Genomic DNA, 22,588 nt, shown 5'->3' with positions numbered 1-22,588 from the left:
CATTTAGCTTTTCTGTAACAACCAATGTACAATGATTTACGCTTTACTAAGAAATATGAAGGAGTCTTTACTACCAAATGTTTGTTTTAAAAGAAATGAGGGGAAAACTAAGTTAATTACTTTAAAACGTCTAAAATGAAATTATGAGTACGCATCTTTGACATGTAGTCAACGATAGGTATCTACTCATAATTTCATTTAATGGCTGTTTGATTGGTATGGTATAATTTATATGACCTTTTCGATTGAATAGAGTGTCTAAATAGTTGTGAACTTTCTAGGTAGTTGGCTGTTTCGAACAATGTCTAATTGTAGATAATAATCGATAAATTCAATATGATTGGTTTAAAGGTCCTTTGTAATTATGTAAATATCGGTAGCATGTATTTATTATCACTTCAGTGGCTATTGGGCAGCCACATCTCGTTAACTTATTAATAAGTGAGATAGGTACGCAGGTACCAGATATTTATAGCTATCATGTGGGACGTATGTTTATGTTTATAATCTTACTACAGACCGTAAAAGTATCGATTCTTAACTCACCTTTACTTAATCGTATTCATATTATAATAGAATTATGTCACAGACACAACACGCTCGGGTGCAGGTAGCCAGTTCAAGATCAACAACAATGGAAACAACATTATTAATAGAACACTTAGATCTCACACAAGTCAATAGAACAGACAACACTTTATAACAACAGTAGAGAAAACGAGACAACGATTAATACTCGAAACTTTAGATTATTTACACTAGTCATAAGCACGAAATGTTATGAGCGCCTGTTGAATTTGTAAACGCAACGTGTTTCGTTGGTGTAAGTATGCTCGCAATGTTTTTGCAGGCGCGTTGGTTGTTTTGTAGCGTTTGGCTGAGTTTAGAATGCTGTTTGGTTGATCAGTCTGTCATGGTTGGCGTCGCCTGGAGCGCCCCGGACCGGCGAGGGCGGTGGGGTGTAGCGCGGCTGGCGGCGACTGTTCGACTGCCGGGCCAGCACCTGTAGCTGGATCGACCGTCGCGCGCGTGCGTGCCCTTGATGACGTACGAGAAACGCCATAGAACACTGAACATATAGTTTTGGCTAATTAAATGTATATTATGCAAATTATTTATTTAGAGTAGGTAGGTAGGAATTCATTATTTGGGTAAAGCGAGTTGCTTAGTGTTCGCAACAGTACCTAAATATGTTTTAATCTTTGTTAAACCGCGTGTCTGCCTAGTTGTTTTAACGCTTTAATAAGGCATAATAGTCGTCTTTATTGTTCTTTCAAGTTTTTCAGGATTTAAGGACCAAAATAGCCATAAACCATTATCAATACCATATCCATTAAAATAAAATAGATATCCATTATCAATTAAAATAAAAGCAAAATTCTTTCCACCAAATCAACATAACCTGCCAGATTTGTTTTCATATTTTTTGTCTCATTCTATATGATCACCTCCAGTTTACAACCCCCACAATCAAGATTCTATAAAACCGTCCGTCCGTCGTAGTTCGTAACCCTATGCGTGTCCAGTGCGTAGTTTCCGCGGCAATAAACCTCCGGAGCCACCGTGTCTGCGTGTCTGTGTGTCACACGTCATGTGTAGCGTGTCATACATATAGGTACCTACCTACTAGGTTTGTAGTTAGTGTGTATGGTCAACTGTTTATGTAGCTCCGCTCCGAGAATAGGAAGTAGATAGATAGTTAGTTAATCTAGGTACTAATAGAAGATTTAGAGAAAAGTATACCTTTAGGATTATAGCCCTAGGCTGTACCTATCTACTGTAAGATATACCTTGAATTCCTATAATAATAACAATAAGAAGGTATTGTCTCCGGGGCTCTAAACCACCGGTACCTTGGACAATGTTCCTGAAATAAGTGGCCACCTATGTAGGTGTATCCTTTTTGTTATATTTTTTAAATTTATTAAATTATAATACTTAGTCAAATATAATCAGAAAATTAAAAACATTACCATTCTTTTTTAAATCACCATCATCAGCCGTGAATATGAAAGTTAGCAACATAGCAATAGATAAATGTGCTGACTTTGTAGGAAGAAGTTTTATAATGAGTGCGAAATTGATTGTTTTGTTACGCTTTCACGCCAAAACGACTGAACCGATTTGAATGAAATTTAGCATTAGGGTAGTTTATCCGGGTGCGGGACGTAGTTCCCTTGGCAAGCGAAAAATTTCGCTCTCGTAAATTAGTAGGCACCTGACATATACCTAACGCACCTATACCTATAACCTTAGCTAATTATGATTACTTAAAGCCTTTCGTAAACGTTAACACTTTCCCCCATAGGCTTGAAGCCCACCTCTGTGCATATAAAATATGATTATGATGTAGGTACGCATAAATATGTATTATAAACATTATATCGGGTGTGTCGTTCATAATCACATTAAATGAAATGCGTTAATATACTGGTTAATATATGTCGATTATAACAAAGAAAAAAGAAAAATACGTAAAAATAAAAAAAAATATTTTTTCAAACAAAGTAAATAGAATAAAAATGTGCGAAAATTAGAACACCATATAAAAGTCAGTCATTACAAACAACGGAAATTCTCCCTTGAAAACTGACAGCTGTCAACTGATCAAAACATTCGATACTCCATGATGATGACGATATACAAGATGTTGTAAATTATAAAAACGAAAAATGACTCCTGTGGCTAAACCACTGAATGGATTAGGTTATTTTTTTACAATTCGCCATAGAATATCATAAAGTATATGCGATAGGATTTAATGTGATTGTGAACGACACACTCTGTATATTGTGTACTTATCCCTATAGCATTACCATCACAGCACTTATGGGAATGACCCAAGACACGGTTAATTGGCTGTTAAGCCAAGCATAGGGTGTTTGAGAGGTTTGAACCGCAATATGTAAATCTGAGTTTATGTGGTAGTGCAGTATTTACATTGCATAAGTAGGTAGAGAGATGGATGTTGTATAAATAGGAGGTCTAGGTATAGGGTATGTAGGTAGGGATATCGTATTATGCTTTCTGATTGTAATGATACTCAAGCCATAGGTGGGTACGAACTAAACAATAGAAAACGGTTAATGTTTGATGCTAAGTATTAAGCACTTCATATTCATAATTCTCTCATACAATAAGCTGTTAGCTTATTACCGTAAGTCATGCTATCTATCAGAGTAATACCCGTTAATACTGAAGAATGTTAGAGCGACCCCCGCCATCATTCGATTCCAATGCAACAAGTAAATAACTTTTCTCCCTCTCAGAACTCCTACAAATAAAATTATCAATGACAGCATCAGGCTACAGAGCAAGGTATATTAATGTGGTGAAATGATTTAAAATATGTATAGTAAGTTCAACTCAGTCTTGCGCGCGGCCTTATGTGTGGGTAACCCTTGTACATACACAGTGACTTTGTGTGCGTGACAAGAGGTACAGTCGGGTACAAATACAGTTATTTAGGGGTTACGGCTGTTTAAAGAAAAACAGTTATTACGTAATTTAATGTTTATTTATTTATAATGATTCTGAATCGCTACTTGAAAAATCAAATAATGAATTTTCGGATTCGCTACTCTCACCGAGGTAAATTATAAATTTTGACTCCATGTCAAAATGTCTATAGTATTTTTCTTTTTTCTTTTGTACATGTCGACAAGTATTACCCAACATCCCTTCATCAATATGACTTAAACGTTCATTTATGAGTTTCATTATTTCCGTCTTATTTTGGACGACATTATGCGAAGCAATATTATTTTTTAAAATTCCCCACACATTTTGTTTACATTATTATACTAGATTATACGTCTTTTTACATTCTTAGTCCACACTTTTATTTATTGTCCGCGTACCCCGAGATCTAGAAAATATGTAAGGAGTATTTAATTCATCTTAGATATTTCACCTCATTTATTTCTTAGATACTGTCAACGTCAATTTGAAAAAACTTATGAGAAAATAATGAAAAACTGTAAAATGTAATAATAAAAAGCTTTGAATGTTGTTTCATTTTTTGAAACGCTACCTGACTCCTTAAACATTTTCTCCGTGAAGAACTAGACATTTTCGTAAACGACTGTACCCATAACAAAAAGCGATAAGAACACGTCATGCTCGGACGACGTCACTGTCACACGAATGAAAGTTGTATATTTACAAGCCGACGCACACATAGGGCCGCGCGCAAATCTGAGTTGAACTATCTATACAATTTTATTATTTACTTTTTTTATAACCGAAAGTTACTACTGAACATACTAAACTAGCAACCCAAAGAACAAATTTTAGTAGAATCAAAGTACTCTCAAAGTGGCAATACGACAATTTTCCTGTCACGCGTCAAAAAATCTTCGGAACATCTCAGTGCCTGTGATAAACAACAATTGAGGCTAATTACTACAACAAATCAGTTCAAATTGTGTCTCACACCCACGCCATAGATACAGACGGTCGTTTGCAAACATAAACAACGTGTTTCTAGCACGACCGGCTTCTCGTGTGATGTGCAATAGTTGAAAATCCACGCGTTATGGCATCTGGTTCTAAAAATGATATAGTTAATAGATTGCTTAACGTGAGACTGGACGACGGGGGTGGAGGAGATGAGCTGCCGCCGCAGAACATGCTGCCGTCGAACCAGCAGGCGCGGCAGCTCGTACAGATACAGGAGGAGGAGAACGGGCAGGTGATCGAACCTCACGCCTCATCCTCCGCGATAGAGAACCTTCAGCCAATAAACAACACTGGCGGCCGCTTACACAACTGGCAGGCGACAAAAACTACCGTAAAAGAAAGATTATCGTTCCTCTTCAACAATGAGATTTTATGCGACGTGCATTTTATCGTTGGCAAAGACGCAAATCAGCAGGTGATACCGGCGCACAAGTTTGTGTTGTCTGTGGGGAGCGCGGTGTTCGACGCCATGTTCAACGGAGTCCTAGCAACAAAGTCTGATGAAGTTGAGTTACCGGATGTGGAGCCAGCTGCGTTCTTACATTTACTAAAGTTCCTATACTCAGACGAGGTGCGGATTGGTCCAGAGAGTGTGATGACAACGCTGTACACAGCTAAGAAGTATGCTGTGGCTGCGTTAGAGGAGCACTGTGTAGATTTCTTGAAGAGTAACTTGGGTACGGACAATGCGTTCTTGCTGTTAACGCAGGCGCGCTTGTTTGATGAGCCACAGCTGGCTGCGTTGTGTTTGGAGATGATAGATAAGAATACTGCTGATGCATTAAATGCTGAAGGGTTTACGGATATAGATCAGGATACACTTAACGCTGTGTTGGAGAGGTATGTTCACTTTTATTTATATTATACGTAATGTAATCTTATTGTTATTGATAGAAGTAGAATCCAAATGTTTTTCTCTTTGTTTATTTCCTGTCAATCACCTCTTATCATATTTGCTCAATCACATTAATATTTACTAAAACAAAGTATGAAATCAGAACTGTCATGTTATTTATGGAAAAAAATACAATAATTATTCATCAGGCCATTTAATTTTAAATTGTGATGACAACAATGTATTGTTTTGTGGTGACAATTATCATAAAATATTCAGGAAATTGGGTCACTTGATCAACCATATTCCATTTTAAAAATACACACTTCTGGATGGCATATTTCAAACAGGGCAGATAATAAAGAAGTTTGATAAAAAAAATTGTCAATCTTATGTTTCTCAGTTTTAAATAAAATTGTAGATGGTAGCTTTTATCTATCAGAAATTATATGACTTCATGTGCATCTAAAATTCTAAATAGTCAATAGTTATGTAAAGTATCTGTGAAATGATCAAAACAATCCAGTTTTCATTTATGTGTTGAAACATGTGTGATATCTTATCCAATAAGAAATGCTTTGCCTTTCTCAAATTCAAATCACATTAAATTAAAGTTAAATTTTTCTAGCACAACTAAGCAACACAAAAGATGATTGTAGTTACCAGCTGATTCTAGTATGACATTGCAAGTCCCAAAGATAGCATAAAAATCACAATAAAAATATCAAGTGTATCAATAAAAAATAAAAATAACCCACCTGACCGACTTTCAAAAATCTGATAAGATTCCTCCAATGTTATAGATTATTATCATTGAAAGATAAGAGCGTATTTTGAGTACATATTTGTAATCATTACTAGTAAATACTGATAATGTAAGAAGGTTGTTGTCAACGTGCCAATTCTTAGCTGAACGTTGATGCCAGAAATTATGTATGTTGAACTGTTTGTATACACTTATGTTTATCATGCTGCTTGTTTACGTGGCTAGGGAGACCATGTAAGTTATAGGTTCTTCTTAGCTTTATTTAAAAATATTTTTTTGTCTGATATTGTGGAGTTATGCAGCTTATTATGAATAATGACTTCAACTAAAGGGGAAGGTGGAAGGAATGAAAAGGGTGAAAGTCTAGTAGCTACATCAAGTTTTATTTTTAGGGATAAAGCAAAAACTGCCGTATTATTTAGGTAGACGATATTCTACAGCCAAATTAGATAACACTGACACATGCTGTCTATAAACTTATTGATAAATGCAACAATATTTTCTTTCTTCGTTTTTCTATATGATGTTCTTTTGTTAGACACAGCACTTAGTTTCACTTATATCAAAGTTTGCTGTGTCATGATTTTGCAACGAAATCTTAAAGATGTTATTCTTTATTTAAAATCTTCGTCTAATTCAAACATTAAACAAAGCTTTCTCTCCCTGTGTGCACAAGGCATTAGATCTATTAGCACTATGGTTAACGCTTTCCTGGTACATTTTGTGTTAATTTTATTTCTATTCCTATCGTCTTCTTGGTTCCGAAACAGAATGACAAAAGTGAACACACGTGGATGTATTTCCTATATGAATCATAAAAGATTAATTATTTAAGTAAGATAGGGCTGGAATATTGAAAGCTTTGTCTTAGCTTCTATTAAGGCCTCTGCCTCGAATTTTGCGGGCAGCGGGGCGGCGGCGGCGGCGGCGCGGGAGCGGCAGGATCTTACGCGTATAATCAAATGGAACGGCCCTCGAATACAGCGGCGCGGGAGCGGCGCGGCGGCGGGCAACGAGCGGTGCGCTCCAGTCAAGCGGTGACCGCCCGCGTTGGGCGTCTGCATTGTAGGCATAATGTTATACATTTTTTTGTGACGTATCAAAATGTCTTCGGACGTGCAAGAGCTAATTATTTCGGCCATCTTTGAGAGGACACCCATATGGAACAGCAAACACAACAGAAAACAACACTACACTGCTATAGCGCCGCGCGATCTGCCCGCTAGTTTCGAGAACAGGTATGCATTGCCCGCCCCGCTCCCGCGCCGCCGCCGCTGCCGCCCCGCTGCCCGCAAAATTCGAGGCAGAGGCCTAAAAGTTTCTCGCGTCTTCGTTAGGCAACTATCTCCCTTCAATGAAAGGCTTTATCTCCATCAGTTCAACTGTTTTACCGCAAATGCGTAACAAACAAACTCTCATTTGCATCTACCTATACTTAATAGAAAAGATTTAAATAAACGAAATTCTACTGTTTACTGACTTGGATTGGAAACCAGACTTGTTTGGATACAAAAGTAGTAACGAGTTCACGGAATCGATCGAAACATGTCTGAGAATTTCTGAAGAGGTTGTTTATGTGCATTATTTGTTTTCCTTGTTTTGACTTGAATACTTCAATTCTTAATGGCTCCAAAGTGATTGATTGTTTTAGTTTTTCCGCGTACCTGTTATTAATTAGCAGAGATTCCGTTACGAATAGACTATCATTGGTGGTTACTTTATTACATAAGATTAAAATGTCTTCCCGATTACGTCCATACCTCCTCAAAATTACTTTAAGTAATCTGTATTGTATGAACACACTAAAACGAAATATTAAAGTTTCTATCTCCATCTTCCCAGAGACACACTCCGCATCAGAGAAGCGAAAATATTCTCAGCTGTCCTGCGCTGGTCAGAAGCCGAGTGCATACGACGACAGCTACCCGTCACACCAACCAACCAAAGAATGGTCCTAGGCCGAGCCTTCAACGCCATAAGATTCCCCTTAATGTCCGTAGAAGAATTCGCCATGGGGCCTGCCCAAAGTGGCCTACTAGACGACAGAGAAATGGTGCAATTATTCCTGTATTTTACTGTTAACCCTAAGCCAAATGTGGGGTTTCTCGACACTCCCAGATGTTGTATGACTGGGAAGGAGTTGACGGTGAACCGGTTTCCCCAGACGGAGTCGAGATGGGGCTACAGTGGGACTACGGACCGGATCCGTTTTACGGTTGATCAGAGGATCTTTGTGGTCGGATTTGGGCTGTATGGTTCGTACTTTGGGCCCACGGAGTATGAGGTGCACTTACAGGTTAGTAGAACTTTTGAGCCTCTTTTAAATGGTTGGAAAAAATTACATGGAGCGATAAGGTTAATATCAAAGTAATCCAGGCAACTGGCAAGTGAGATTCGCAATCGCCCATGAAGAGAAAAAAATGCTAAGAAACTGTCAAAAAAACGATTGTTGTTTGGAAACCCCTAAAATATTTATTTTAACATATTCTATATAGTTTTCAGTATTTGTTGTTAAAGACTTCTCTTTAATCTATTGTTGAACACAAAGCTTACATTTACTGCCAAATCTAAGAAATATTACGAAATAAGTAGGTAAACATACACTTTATCCTAATTTTGGTCAATTGCCAATATTTTATTTCCATTAAGATTGTCTTTATTTTGATGAAATATTGTGTGTTTAGGTAACGTCTTACGAAAACTAAAAGGTTAGACTATATTTAGAACTATTCCATCAAATGCAGTGTACGACCTTTCCGCTAAGTGGGACCTAGGAATAGAAATCGTTGGGGTGAACGAAAATATAGTTTATGACACTATCTTTTAGTTTCAAATACAAAAGATTATCATAGTTAGGTTTCGTCATAGATGGGGCTTACCTATACCATAATGGAGAAATAAAGGAATTATTTGAATTTGATTATAATAGAAGAAATTTACTAACTTTCCTATGTATTTCTTGAGAAAAAGCGACACTATTTCTTGTTTGTTAACTCATCATCATTCATTTCATTTTCAAAATTCGTCAAAATGTATCGTTTCTAAACGTGGCGTTTACTAGTTTTTGTATCGATACTCACGCACGTTAGCATCGTATGAGTATTTAAATGCGACAGGGCGTGCTCTTAAAGACATTTTCTAAAACCGTCAAAGAGCCCAGGCTTACAAAAAAAATATTGTTGATCTATTTATTTATTGTATTATTTACTTTCAACATAACCCTACAACGTTATTTTCCAGATAATCCACCTAACAAACAAGAAGGTATGCGGTTCTAACACAACCACGTTCTGCTGCGACGGCACGGACGACACGTTTCGCGCCATGTTCAAGGAGCCAGTCGAGATACTGCCCAACACGTCTTACATAGCTAGTGCTAAGCTAAAGGTAAGAGAATGCGATCATATATCGGGTGTGTCGTTCATAATCACATTAAATGAAATGCGTTAATATACTGGTTAATGTATGTCGATTAACATAAAGATAAAAAGAAAAATACGTAAAAATAAAAAAAATGTTTTTTTCAAACAAAGTAAATGGAATAAAAATGTGCAAAAATTAGAACACCATATAAAAGTCAGTCATTACAAACAACTGAAATTCTCCCTTGAAAACTGACAGCTATCAACTGATCAAAACATACGATATCTCTGCTTTACACATGATGTTGTAAATTATGGGTCCATTCAGATAGACCGAGTCGGAGAGCATCGGCGCGCATTTTTCTTTTCACACAGACCGGAGTGGATCGGCTGCACGAGCATTAAAGAGCATGCAAACAGAGCCACAAAAAATACACGATCGGAGCCGGTCGGCTCCTCCTATTATTTCACACCGAACGCATTCGAGCATTCTCAATGACAAAAGCAGTGCGCATGCAAAAATAAACCTTACCTCAAATACTAAGTACTCAATTTTCAACGTGTTAAGAATTTGCTCTGCTCTCCGACCCGGTCTATCTGAACGGACCCTATAATAACGAAAAATGACTCCTGTGGTTAAACCACTGAATGGTTATTTTTTTTACAATTCGCCATAGAATATCATAAAGTGTATGTGATATGATTTAATGTGATTGTGAACGACACACCCGATATAAGCTGAAGACTTTTTTCCAATAATATATTCGGTACTTAATAAAAGTCAATAGCATTCGGGAAGTTAAAATTCTAGTTAGAATCATTATCTACCGAGCCTTTTCCCAATTATGATGGGTTGGCTTCCAGTCTAATCTAAAATCTTAAATAAAAAAATGACGGACTAAATCCTAATAATTTTAGATCCTTGCATAGACTAGTTCAGCGAATCACCCGGTTCAAGGTTCAATCAAGGCTTCCTTGATTTGCTCCCAATTGTAATCTAGCGATTTAGACAATTAAATTATCAAATCCTTAAACAAAATGAACGATGACCAACTTATCTACATTGCCTTGCTGCTTTAGCACGAATAGCGAAAGAGAGAAAACATATTATTTGCCTTAACTTGTATTTTTACCAATTTTTTTTACTATGCTGCATATATACACTTTTAGCATTCTGCATAATATCTAGCTTGCTCCTAAAATTTATAAATAACTATGGTAATTATTTGGGAATAAAAGAAAAACTGTGTGCCAGACCTAAAAAAAAACAGTAAGTGCTCGTTTATCAGATATAAACATATTTTAAATCTAAAAATTCTCATTAAGGTCAAGAAATGTTGTCTAATTATTAATTTAGAAAAAGACTGATACACAATGTTTTTCTTTAATTCCCAGATTGTGAAGAAATCGCTTCAGGCCGGCAAAAGCAAATCGCTTACAGTTACCATTTACAGTCAAAATAAAAAAAGTCCCGACGAAAAAGGTTGCTTGTTCATAAAAGTCAGTTCGGGGCGGCGTCGCGAAGCGTCCGTGATAAAAAAGGGCCAATATGTTGTCTTTGGGTCGAAAGCGATAATTTTTAAGTAAATTATTATACGAGGTGAGGGTTTCCTAGTAGAAATCTTCATTTTTCGTCACGCTTTTTTCGTTCTTTTTTTTCTATTATTGCATGAATGTGTACCTGAAATACTGAAATGTTACTTTTAGGGTAAGTTGCACTATTTACCTATATGGCGTATTTGCCGCCCATTAGTCAAATCGGCGATTTGACAACTGAAAATGGTTAGGTTATCGTTATAGTTAAATAGTGTAGAAGTTACTCAAAAGTCTTCCTCTCGATGATTTTTGAGCAATTCTTAAATTTGAGTAACGTTTCAGCCGTTATTGATCATAATTACTAAAGGAGGTTGATTTATTTATTTATTTGAGGTTAACCAACAACTTGATTTAGTTGCGTCATTCTAGGTTACGTTGGTTTCTTCACGATGTTTTTACTTCATCATTTTATTTTGTTACAAAATGCACTTAGTGACATTTTAATTACAAAGTGCCATCACTTTCTCAGGTTACCGAGATGTTGTTGCGTTTTTGCGACTTATTTCTGTGAAAATAATTTATTCTCATAATATCATCATTTTATCATGATATTTCTTTGACGTTATGTTTACTTGTCTCTATGAAAAGTATGTTTGGATGCACGCTCAATCCTGCCGTTAACCTAAACAATTCGACAACAAATTATACAATTTTACTTAATTCCTTTATTTTTTTTCCAGGGCACGGATTCCTATTATGGCACGAAGGGTCTTCGCCGCGTAACAGTGGATTGCAACAACGGTGAAAAAGTAGTATTTCAATTTTCTTATGCGGCCGGTAATAATAATGGCACATCCGTCGAAGATGGCCAGATACCGGCCATTATTTTCTACATATAATCCCACCTAAACGCTGGCAACATTTATACAGACCAGTGGTTACAATTTTTGTGCTAGTAACATGTATTTGAGGCTGGCAACTGGAGGTTTTATCAAAGCCTTTTTGGTTGTCGGAGGTGTTTAAAAAAGTTGCGGTGTTCTATTTATGAATGATATTCGATGTCAAAAAGGCTCTAATGAAATGAGTTTCTAATGTTATATTTTAACATCGAGATTTGTAGTCTGAAGCTGAATTCGTGTTTGTTTAGTTACAACTTTACTGATTGACATTATTTTATCATTTATAGATGTCACCGTATGACTTATAAATAGAGTTTCACGACGGATGGAATCCGTTCGTTCGCCAATATTTTAAAGCGGGACGGCTACGCTAGACGAACCGAGCACGAGCGAAGCACAAGCGGAGCCGTTCTCGGCTTGTCGTTCCCGGCGTCAAGTGTGGACGTACAACGAACCTACAACGATCACTGTTAGCAAACCCCTTTGTGTTCGTCAAAAACCGACAACAGGCGGAACGCAGCCGAGCACGAACGAAATGCTCTTGCGCGCTCGTTAGAGGCTTGTAAGTTGGTCCACACTAGACGAATTGTGTTCGGCTCGTGCTCCGCTCGTGCTCGTTTCTCCTAGAGTAGACGCAGCTTTACAAACTACCTATAATGGATGCTACACTTTCTACTTCTCAATTTTGGTGAGATAAGTGAATCTTACATTTAAAATTATTTATAGACATTTTCACGGTGACATTTATAAGTCCATTAACTGATAGAAAATGAAGTGTCTCTCTTGTAATTAAAACACCTTTATGAAAATAGATTAGACGTACGTAATATTACGATACATTTCTAACTTAATAATAGTACCTAGATACATTGCAAAACCCAAACAGTGATTTTATCAAAACATATCAAATTATGCGTCAGAATTAAGTTTATAATTTATCTACACATTACACACCAAAAGTCAACGTTAAATATTTTTATTTCAAATAAGCCTTTGCAGGCTCCTATGAAACGACACACTAGTTGCACGGTTCCAAAAAGTTGGTCTCATGGAGAAGAGCCGGCAAGAAACTTGATAACAAATTTTATATTTGTAATTTTTACCAAATCGCCAGTGTAAAACACCTTTTAAAAATAGTAAAAAAAGGAATTAAAATTAAACTACCGTAGATTTTAGTTAGTCACAGTGTTGCCAATAAAAAATGTGTTAATTCTTCTGATATTTCTACTGTATATTACAAAAAGTTTCTAAAAAAGGGGAAAAAATCACTTTGGTACTGAAAATAGAATAATTTCAATATTTACATTAGACCTTTTTCTTCCCTTCACTTAAAAGTTGCCTTAAAGTCGAATACAGTATTCATCTGGATTAAATAGGAAAAAGATAATTTTATACGGCAACATTAACTTTTCAACTCGCCTTGTGTAAAACGCGTAATCGCTTATTTAAATAACGCCCCTTTTGAAACAATATTTTTGAATTCTTAATGTGAGAATTTAAAAAGTTTTAAAAGGGGATCAACAAATCATTATGAACGAAATTTTGTAGTAGTATTAGGTAAACCTTTGTTGTGAAAAGTGAAGTTTGTACAGACTCCTTCAATCTGTGACATTTCCTCAAATGATTTTCAACCTTATCACGATAGTGGAGGATAATGTTCGATTGGTAGTTTGACATATTCGGGTCGGTTGACCTGCTTGCCTCTGTCCTTGTGTATGTAAAGCTATCACACATATATACAAACCTCTCTTTTCACCGCAAAAAATATTATTGTATAAGTTTAGTGAGACTTGAATGGGTTTAGTAAATAACTGCCAATGTATTGAAGCTTTGACCGAATTAAGCGGTATTTATTACTATTTTAATACTGAAATAAATCATTTTGAAACTTTCAAGTCTTACTTGAAGGCCTATTCACATACAGTATTTTTTATTGACCATCAGAACCATATAAATATTCCTAACTAAGAATTTTACCCACGATCTCACCTATGAATCAGCCCATTTGAAACTTCACTAGCCATAGACAAACCAAAAGAGTTCCATTACCATATTGTCTTTGACCATTTTTTTATTGTTGTGAGTAGGCCTTAAAAATCTCCCTTTTTATAGATAAATCTGTGATAGGCTTGGGAAAGGATGGAAAGTGAATAATTATTGGATTATTTGTTTTATGTATGTACGGTAGCTAATATTTGTGGGGCCATCAATGGAAGCATCAGAATTGCTGTCACTCCTCATATATTCTCTCACAATACACATGAAGTTGCCACCTAGTTGCTACCAGCTAACATTAGTTGCAACTAATTGATACATACGTGGGATTGAAGATTTTTAGCCGTCGGTGAAAGCGATTCTAATATCAATATTGATGTCACCGCTTCTCCAGTGTGAAGAAACTGCGCAAAAGAATTGAAGATTTTCTTACCAGTGTGCTACTTTTAAATCGATTTCAACAGTTGGTAACGACTAATGGCAGGTGGTAGCAATTAGGTAGCAACTCTAGAATATATGAGGAGTGACACTGATTCTGATAATCACCAAAACATCAATGTGGTCTTTACTATAAATCGCGAGTGAGATGGTTGTTCTTTTAAAAATGAATCTTATTAGCTTTAGTTAAGTTGCTTTATTTATTGTCATGACTTTGTTCGCAAAAATTAGTCTGTTGATAAATGCCGATGTTCAATTCAAATATTTATTATATATAACTAAAAGTTCGTTTTTCAAAACGGAAAGCTTTTTTTCAACAGATTATAAATGTATACTAACTATATTTTTAATTTATAAAACTGATCAAAATCTTCAAAATATGTTTTCAAAAATATTATTTAGCTTTATGATTTGTTCGGGGTTTGTATGGAGAGAGTATAAATAGAAGGTTCTAGACTGGTGAGATCTTTTGTAGGGAAAAATGGTATCAACTTAATGTTACAAAGAATATTTTTATTTTTTCAAAAAGTCACAAATGAAGTCGTATTGTTTTATGTTGATCATTTTGTAAATCGTAGTAGTTTTTTTTGAATTGGTAAATTCTAGTCAAATTGAAAACTTTTGAAGATATGGTATATAGGTAAGCACTATGAAAAATCAGGCCCAAAAAATATTCTTAAAGAAAAGAATTAAATCTTTTATGTCTCTTCTCTTTATTGTTAACTGGCAACAAAGTAAACTGTGTTTTGAACAAAATTTAACACGTGACACTAAAAAAATTAAGGTCATTGATCTCATCTCATGAAAAATACAAAATTTTATGCATCCCAGTAGTGCCAATCTACCTATAATTTTGTTTAGTAGCCAAATTACTGTCTGAAAGTACCTATATTAACTTTGTATATAATTCTGTCTCTAAACTTTTATGATTCTTGCAAAATTATTATAGTTATCGGCACGAATCTTGAGCTCTGACCTTCACCTGCGCAGAAGTAATTTATTGGGTCCCTTTTGTGGTATGAAGTGAGGCGCGGGGGCGGGCTAAAGCGGTGATTGGCCCGCAGTGCATCGCGTCATAGCCGTCACTCGGGATTGGTTCTTTGCTAATAAATCACTTCTGCGCGGATGTAGGTCAGAGCTCAAGATTCGTGCCGATAACTATACACTTATTTTAGTATTCTGTTACAAGCGACTTGTCAAAGTTTATCTAATTTTAAACCTTATTGTGTTTGTATAAAGTTTGTTTTAGAATGTGTGGGAAGTGAATGCAGGAATTGAGCTGTGTTTGTAGCTAGGCGTAAGAAGTGTATCTAAATGAAACAATATTTTGTATAGAGGAACTGATGTTGGTTTAGATGTCGTCAATAAATAATAACAGTGTATTATTGGAGTTTTATTTCGGTTTTATTCGGTGAGTTGCACCTTTTAACTTTATCGATAACCGAATCATTTTCAAATGGACTATTTGACCAATGGGCGGCAAGTAGGTATATGGTTGGCAATGGTTTGGCTATGACTGGATCGTTTAAATAGACTTTGAGCCTTATTTTTACTCTGACAAAGGAATGATAATTAAAAGGTCTGACAAGAATAAAACAAATGAACAAGAAATCTTTATTTGTCAAAACCGACACACAAACAAACATCTTACAATAGCAACTATCAATATTAATACCTAAAAGTTTGTATTTAGCACATATTAGTTCAAAGTGAAGAGCTATGTCATTACTTACCTCCTGTTATAAAATAATTCTGTCTTGAGAGCCAAAAAAGCTGTTAAAAAGTTACATGCGACTCAACAAATTCATGATTTAAAATCTAGATAAATAAATAAATAGGGACCCTTAATTATGACGTTATTTCAGACTAACAACAGCCCATTTCATTCTGCCATTCCACGTGACGCTTAGTAAGATTCTTTGAAACTGGCTTGGTCTTCTCTATGGCTGTGAGAATTTCTGCTAGATCTAGTCTATCCTTTCGATTGGCTGCGTGACCTGAAATCAAAACAGAAGACCATAAAGACTGTTTTAGAGCTGGTTACAAAAATTGTAATGAACTGATTACTACCATAGTCCCTTCCGTAGGTACCTACTCAAATATAGTACCTAGTATACTATACTCTATCCACGGAAGCAAGAGCTAAAAGGTAAACAAAGAATGACACTTTTTCAAGATGGCGGTATAACCCGACCGATGACAAAATCACAGATACTGCGAACATTTTACACAAAAATGTGACGTTTTGTCATCGGTCGGGTTATACCGCCATCTTGAAAAAGTATCATTCTTTGTTTACCTTTTAGCTCTTGCTTCCATGGATAGAGTATAGTGATTACCTCCGTAGGATGCAAACTTTGAGTGGCACAGATATGTGGAATTTCCAATGGACCGTGGAAAAGCAGTAGAATTGCGAAACACTTCCTTTTTTGAAATAGGTAGTTTGAAAAAGATGGTAGGTTGTCAGAGACAAGCGGTTTTTACTTGTTTGCCTAATACTACTTTTAACAATATCGCTTCTGGAACGCCAAGGGCCCGATTCTCCTAAGTTAATAATGTCAAAATTGAATAGAAATCGAATCGCAATATGATCGCAATAGCAGTTTTAGCCATATCGGGCATTCTGCTACTAATATAAGACCAATCGTATTCCAACGACATTTTCGATTGGTTTGCGATTGGTCTGCTATTTTGGTGATTTTGGTCTATACGGTAGTTTGCTCTATAATCATATCGCAATCGTAAATCATTTGCAGACAAAATGATTCATTATTGAATGACAGAAAAGGATAAAAACGTTTATTTCAAAGAAAAAATAGCGGAATGCCACATATGCTTCAATCGTAATCGAGTCGTGATTGGATCGCAGTCGAATGTGAATCGTATGTTGCTTAAGTAAAATTAGGAGAATCGGGCCCTAGATGATGATGATGTTGAATCTGGACTAGCTAAACAGGATATAGACATAAAGTCTGAACACCCCAATTTTCATGTCACCTACCTTTCACACTCAAGTTCGGCAGCAATTTCCTCACAGTGGACATGAGGGCCTCCTTGCAGACCAACTTAATGTCGCTGCAGGAGTACCCCTCAGTCTTGCTGGCCAGCTCCTTGAAGTCCACTTTAGGGAACAGTTCTATGTTCTTCGCGTTCAGGTACGTTTGGAACAACTCCTCACGGGTTTTGAATTCGGGGAGAGGAATGTAGATCCTCTTTTCGAGTCTTCGTAACATTGCTGGGTCTATTTCCCTGGAAAAGTAGGGTTTTCTCAAGAAGACCTGTTTTTGTATGGTTATTTGTTTGAAGGAGCTTATGTCAAGAAGAAATAGTCCGTTGTGAAAAATAATTTCAGTGTTAGGTACATAGCCCACTTATGGAGGAAGGCTCAAAGCAACTTTTTAGTTTCCAAGGGGCGTGGGTTAAACCGCTGGTGGAAGCTAGTCCAGCTATAGTATAAACAAAAAGATAGCTTACCAAGGCAAATTAGAGTTGGCCAGAAGAAATATAATCCCGTCCCGTCCCCCGATGCCGTCAATCTCAGTAAGGAGTTGCGCCTTCAGACGGCGTGACGCTTCGTGTTCGCCGGGGGAAGAGCGGTCTGATGCTAGGGTCTCTATCTCGTCCATGAAGATTATGGAAGGAGCGTAGTAGGACGCCATTTCGAAGAGGACCTGCAGATGAGAACGTACATCGTTTTGTTCCACATGAACTTAGGATTATTATAACCCTAGTGACCCTCTAACCGTTAATTTCATATTTGTAAATAATATAAAATACTTAACGCCATTCTTCCCAAAACTATTGAACCGATTTTATAGAGGCAGGTAGGCAGATAGTTCGAGAAAGGATAGAAGTTCCCTCTCGGGACCTGGGCGGACACAGCCAGCAGGAGCATAATTTATTCACAGTATTTCATATACTATATTAGTTTCATTTATTATTTTTACGGCCATTACAACGAAGAATTGCATAAGATCCGAGTCAAAGTTTAGTGCATTTGTTTACTGTCGTTCGTTTTGGTATAGAAAAAGAAAATACCTTAATAATCTTCTCAGTCTCCCCTCTCCACTTATTGACAATAGTGCTGCAGGATACGTTGAAGAAAGTGCAGCAGCTCTCACCAGCCACAGCTCGGGCCAGCATCGTCTTGCCGGTGCCAGGTGGCCCGTGTAACAGCACGCCTCGCCAGGGTTCTAGGAGACCCGTGAACACTTCTGGATATCTGGGGAAGTGATGGCGTATCGTATTTTTAGAAGCGTTGGGTGTTCTGGTATGGGTGGAATGTAGCTTTTGAGCCAATTTGAAAAAATATTTTATAACCCATTTATTGAGGATGGCTAGGTAAAGGGTACTTTTTAGGGTTCCGTAGCCAAAATGGCAAAAACGGAACCCTTATAGTTTCGTCATGTCCGTCTGTCCGTCTGTCCGTCTGTCCGTCTGTCCGTCTGTCACAGCCGATTTACTCGGAAACTATAAGTACTACAGTGATGAAATTTGATGGGAATATGTGTTGTATGAACCGCTACAAAAATATGACACTAAATAGTAAAAAAAAGAATTGGGGGTGGGGCCCCCCATACATGTAACTGAGGGATGAAATTTTTTTTTTCGATGTACATACCCGTGTGGGGTATCAATGGAAAGGTCTTTTAAAATGATATAAATTTTTCTAAAAAACATTTTTCTTAAAGTGAACGGTTTTTGAGATATCAGCTCTCAAAGTCGTAAAAAGTATGTCCCCCCCCCCTCTATTTTTATAACTACGGGGTATAAAATTCTAAAAAAAATAGAGGTGATGCATGCTAATTAACTCTTTCAACGATTTTTGGTTTGATCAAAGTATCTCTTATAGTTTTTGAGATAGGTTGATTTAACTGTAATTTACGGAACCCTTCGTGCACGAGTCCGACTCGCACTTGGCCGGTTTTTATCCATTTGCGTGGAGCCTACGTGACGCCGGTGATATCGGCTACCTCGAAAGCTGAGAAGAATAACTTGTTGGATAGATCATGCCAGCCACATGGGTTAATATTCTCCCTGCTACAGCGAGTAAATTTAAGTAGGCAGAGCGTGTACTGTCTGAGGACCATTTTGGAATATATCCATAGTACTATCGATCCCAAAGAAAATGTATGCGTTGCGGGAACCGAACTATCAAAAATTCCGCTTACTTGCCAACTGCTTGAAAAATTTGGCACACACGGCCTATATTTTTTAACCTCTTAAAACGGGACTTCAACTTCCCATAAAATTCGAACACTCATATTAATTACCTACCTATTAGCTATTCCCGCATTTTCACCCGCGTCCCGTGGAAAATAATGGCCGTACATACCTACCCTTATAAATTATAGCTTATGTTACTCAAGGACAATGCAGCTTCCCAACCGACAAAGAACTTATCAAATCGCTTCATTAGTTTCGGAGCCTTTGGGTACAAAACAACAAAAAATCCTCTTTATCATACAGAGAAGTATAGACAGATGAGTATAGACTACTTACCTCACAGGATAAACAACAGACTCCATAAGCAAGCTCTTAGCCGAAGCCAGCCCCTTCACATCGTCCCACGTCACCCCCGTAGGTCTGATGATGTCCTGGTACAATAACTCAACTAGCTGCTTCTTGTCATGACTCGCGTGGCTCAGGAAACCAGCTAGAGGCTTTCTGTCTATTGGTGGTATGGTGTGGATGGTTTGTTCGTCCTGGAAAACAAATGAAGCAAGCTAATTGTATGAATAGGAATGGTTGATTGTTATGGAGAAATTTCTCCAAAAAGGTGTTGGTACTCGTCAGCGACATCGGCTAGCATGTATTAGCGCACAAATGTTGCAATTTCGAGGAAATAGGTAAGCGTTCGCACTCAATTCGTTTGCTGTACAGTTTGCTGGAGTGAGTAGACCAGAACAAATATGTTGTGTTCGACACTGCCGCACATCGGTGGAAAGTCGCTTTTTTTTTTTTTTATTCGGAAAACAAACAGTTTTACAAAAAAACACTTAAACTACAATTTATGATAACTTGAAACCAATTACATGTTTTCGCATATCAATACCTAGCTTGTCTGCTTAATCCAAACAATAAAAACGTAACACGACATCAATACAAAATACAAACAAAAACATACAATTATCGAACCACATCAAACCAGCTCTTAGCAAGTATTCCTGCGAATACCCGTGGCTTAGCGGTAAATAGGTCAAGTTCCGAAAAGTCTGCGAGTGTATTAAAGGTCTTCGCTGCTCTGACAAAGTATGAACTTTGTCGGTAATTAGTACTACAATGTGGGACATTAAGGTAGAGAGCCGGTATTCTAGGCAACCTTTTAGGAACGCGTAATCCAATTTTCGAGAGAAGGGTAGGAGAGTCAATATGTGATTGAGCCAATTTAACAAGAAATGTAACATCTGCTATCATCCTCCTCTCTTTACGGGGTAAAAGCTTTTGGGGCAGATTGGCGTGGAATAGTTTATTAGATACCATTCTGTTGCGAAAGTTAGTGTCCCTAGGACGCGGATGAATCTGCATGAACTATCAATGTAAAAAATCCTGAATCGTAAAAGGCTGAGCAGTTTTAGATTGAATCTACTCTAATCTGTGAAGTTATCTCAGAATGCGATTAAAAACCGCCGTAAAACGGCTACTGGGCTACACTAAAATTGAGAAGTATTGCGAACAGAAACCACTAAATCGTGCGACCTATTTTCATTTGTCGCCCGTTCCGTCCAACGCTAGATATATGGCTAAATAAATACTGTAAAGTCGTATTTATTCGCCAACTGTATTACCCAATAAAGCCATCAGCATTGCGATGAACCTGAAGATAGTCATACAGTGACAAATTGTTGGCTGCAAGCCAGAGTCACGTCATAAAACTATTCCCTTTACCTGGATGAATTAAATTTGAAATGGATGTCATAGTTATTAAGCTTGGTTTGCATTTCCTAGTACCTAAATTCATTTAAAATGACGTTCGCTATCCTTTGTCGTTTTACTAAGTTGCATTTCGTACCACTTATTTTCGAAGATCTTGCATGTATCTACCTAATTGTGGTTAGTTCATACTTTAACACACATTTCAATCTTTATTCTAACGCCTGTTTGAATATTTATAAAAAAAGTATTATTTATAAAGAAACCCCGTCAGGTCAACAATTTGACCACTAACAAAGTTAAATCCAGTTTTCCACCACTTTTCATCACTTACCTTCAATAACTTAGTAACAGTGAAACTAGATGGCAGATCCACTTCATCTTTAACGAACTCCTCGCTGACCACAGGTTCAGTACGTTCCCTCGTCTTCCTGGTCTGAGGGCGGCGGGGGGCTCGTTCCTCCACCTTGCGGCAGAACTGGGGTTGTTTGTTGAAACGGATCAGGTAGTAGCTGCAGTAATCCTGGAAATGGAGACAGGTATAAATAATTTAAGCTTGTGTAGGTAGTTTTTGGAGTTAAAAAAAACATCCAAAATTACTTTGGGAGGTATATTATTGTTCTAGGCTATGTTCAAACCCAACTGACTGTGAGCTGCCGAATGTGAGCGAACGTTACGCAGTTTATTGTAAGTATTTCCATACATATTCACTTTTCGTTAAATCAAACCGACGATTCGTTATGTATGCGTAATATGCATAGACGCTGACTTATATACGCCCTTATATACTTCCTTATATACTCCTCTTATGAACTTACATATGTTCTCCCCTTATGTACCTCCTTATTTACTCCCTTATATACTTCTTTATGTAGGTACTCCCCTTATGTACTCCCTTATGTACTTCCTCATATACTCCCTTATATACACCCTTATCTACTCCCTTATACGGAACTTATATTAAGGCGTTCTGAAAACGATTGATTTCCTTGAATTCAAATTTAAGAAAATCTTTGGTGGTAGATAAACAGTTTCATAATTTGTTATAAGTAATTTAGGGAATTAACAAGAGTGTTAGTTCCAACGATAAGGAAATACCCGGATCATTTGTGCTCATGTCCGATATTTGTCAGGCTCCGAACGAGACCCTCTGGTAATACCGTAATACCGTGATATGTGGCCAGGGATACTGTCATTTGTTTGTCTTTTATCTGTGGGTGGGGGCTGTGGTTCTGTGTATGTTCATGTCTTTATTTGCGCTGCAAGTCAATTTTGTTATTCAGTGAATAAACTGTAAATAGACAGCACACATGGTAAATAATCTAAGGTGCAATCTGTATTTTTACTATCCCCGGCTCCCCTTTAAAAGCGGTTTCATTGGTAACCTTATACGCGTCATATCATTACCTACTTAAAAAAAAAA

General features: G+C 37.0%; 2 protein-coding genes across 2 annotated transcripts in view; one reads left to right on the top strand and one right to left on the bottom strand.

Moving 5' to 3' along the window:
- The first annotated feature begins 4,327 nt into the window (after positions 1–4,327).
- Positions 4,328–12,349, top strand: LOC124636955 (BTB/POZ domain-containing protein 2-like). The gene is made up of 4 exons (XM_047173253.1): positions 4,328–5,301; positions 7,905–8,358; positions 9,303–9,449; positions 11,701–12,349. Exons 1-4 carry the CDS (start codon positions 4,538–4,540, stop codon positions 11,857–11,859), a joined length of 1,524 nt encoding a protein of 507 aa, XP_047029209.1. The 5' UTR covers positions 4,328–4,537; the 3' UTR covers positions 11,860–12,349.
- Positions 12,350–15,892: 3,543 nt separating this feature from the next.
- The window catches only part of LOC124636750 (katanin p60 ATPase-containing subunit A-like 2), a 35,258-nt gene continuing 28,562 nt past the window's right edge, over positions 15,893–22,588 (bottom strand). Inside the window, exons 3-8 of the mRNA XM_047172878.1 lie at positions 21,500–21,688; positions 19,795–19,997; positions 18,331–18,514; positions 17,767–17,963; positions 17,294–17,541; positions 15,893–16,289 (exon numbers count right to left, since the gene is read on the bottom strand). Of these exons, the coding sequence (XP_047028834.1) occupies positions 16,159–16,289; positions 17,294–17,541; positions 17,767–17,963; positions 18,331–18,514; positions 19,795–19,997; positions 21,500–21,688 (1,152 nt within the window). The 3' untranslated portion in view covers positions 15,893–16,158. The remainder of the gene's footprint in view (positions 16,290–17,293; positions 17,542–17,766; positions 17,964–18,330; positions 18,515–19,794; positions 19,998–21,499; positions 21,689–22,588) is intronic.

Source organism: Helicoverpa zea, chromosome 15 (genome assembly GCF_022581195.2).
Source record: "Helicoverpa zea isolate HzStark_Cry1AcR chromosome 15, ilHelZeax1.1, whole genome shotgun sequence".
Lineage (NCBI taxonomy): Eukaryota > Metazoa > Arthropoda > Insecta > Lepidoptera > Noctuidae > Helicoverpa > Helicoverpa zea.
This window is presented reverse-complemented; position numbering and strand designations above follow the sequence as displayed.

Coding starts and splice junctions, on each gene's coding strand:
- LOC124636955 (XM_047173253.1), top strand. CDS start 4,538: ATGGCATCTGGTTCTAAAAATGATATAGTTAATAGATTGCTTAACGTG. Junction 8,359..9,302: donor AGTATGAGGTGCACTTACAG/GTTAGTAGAACT, acceptor GTTATTTTCCAG/ATAATCCACCTAACAAACAA. Junction 9,450..11,700: donor TAGCTAGTGCTAAGCTAAAG/GTAAGAGAATGC, acceptor TTTTTTTTCCAG/GGCACGGATTCCTATTATGG.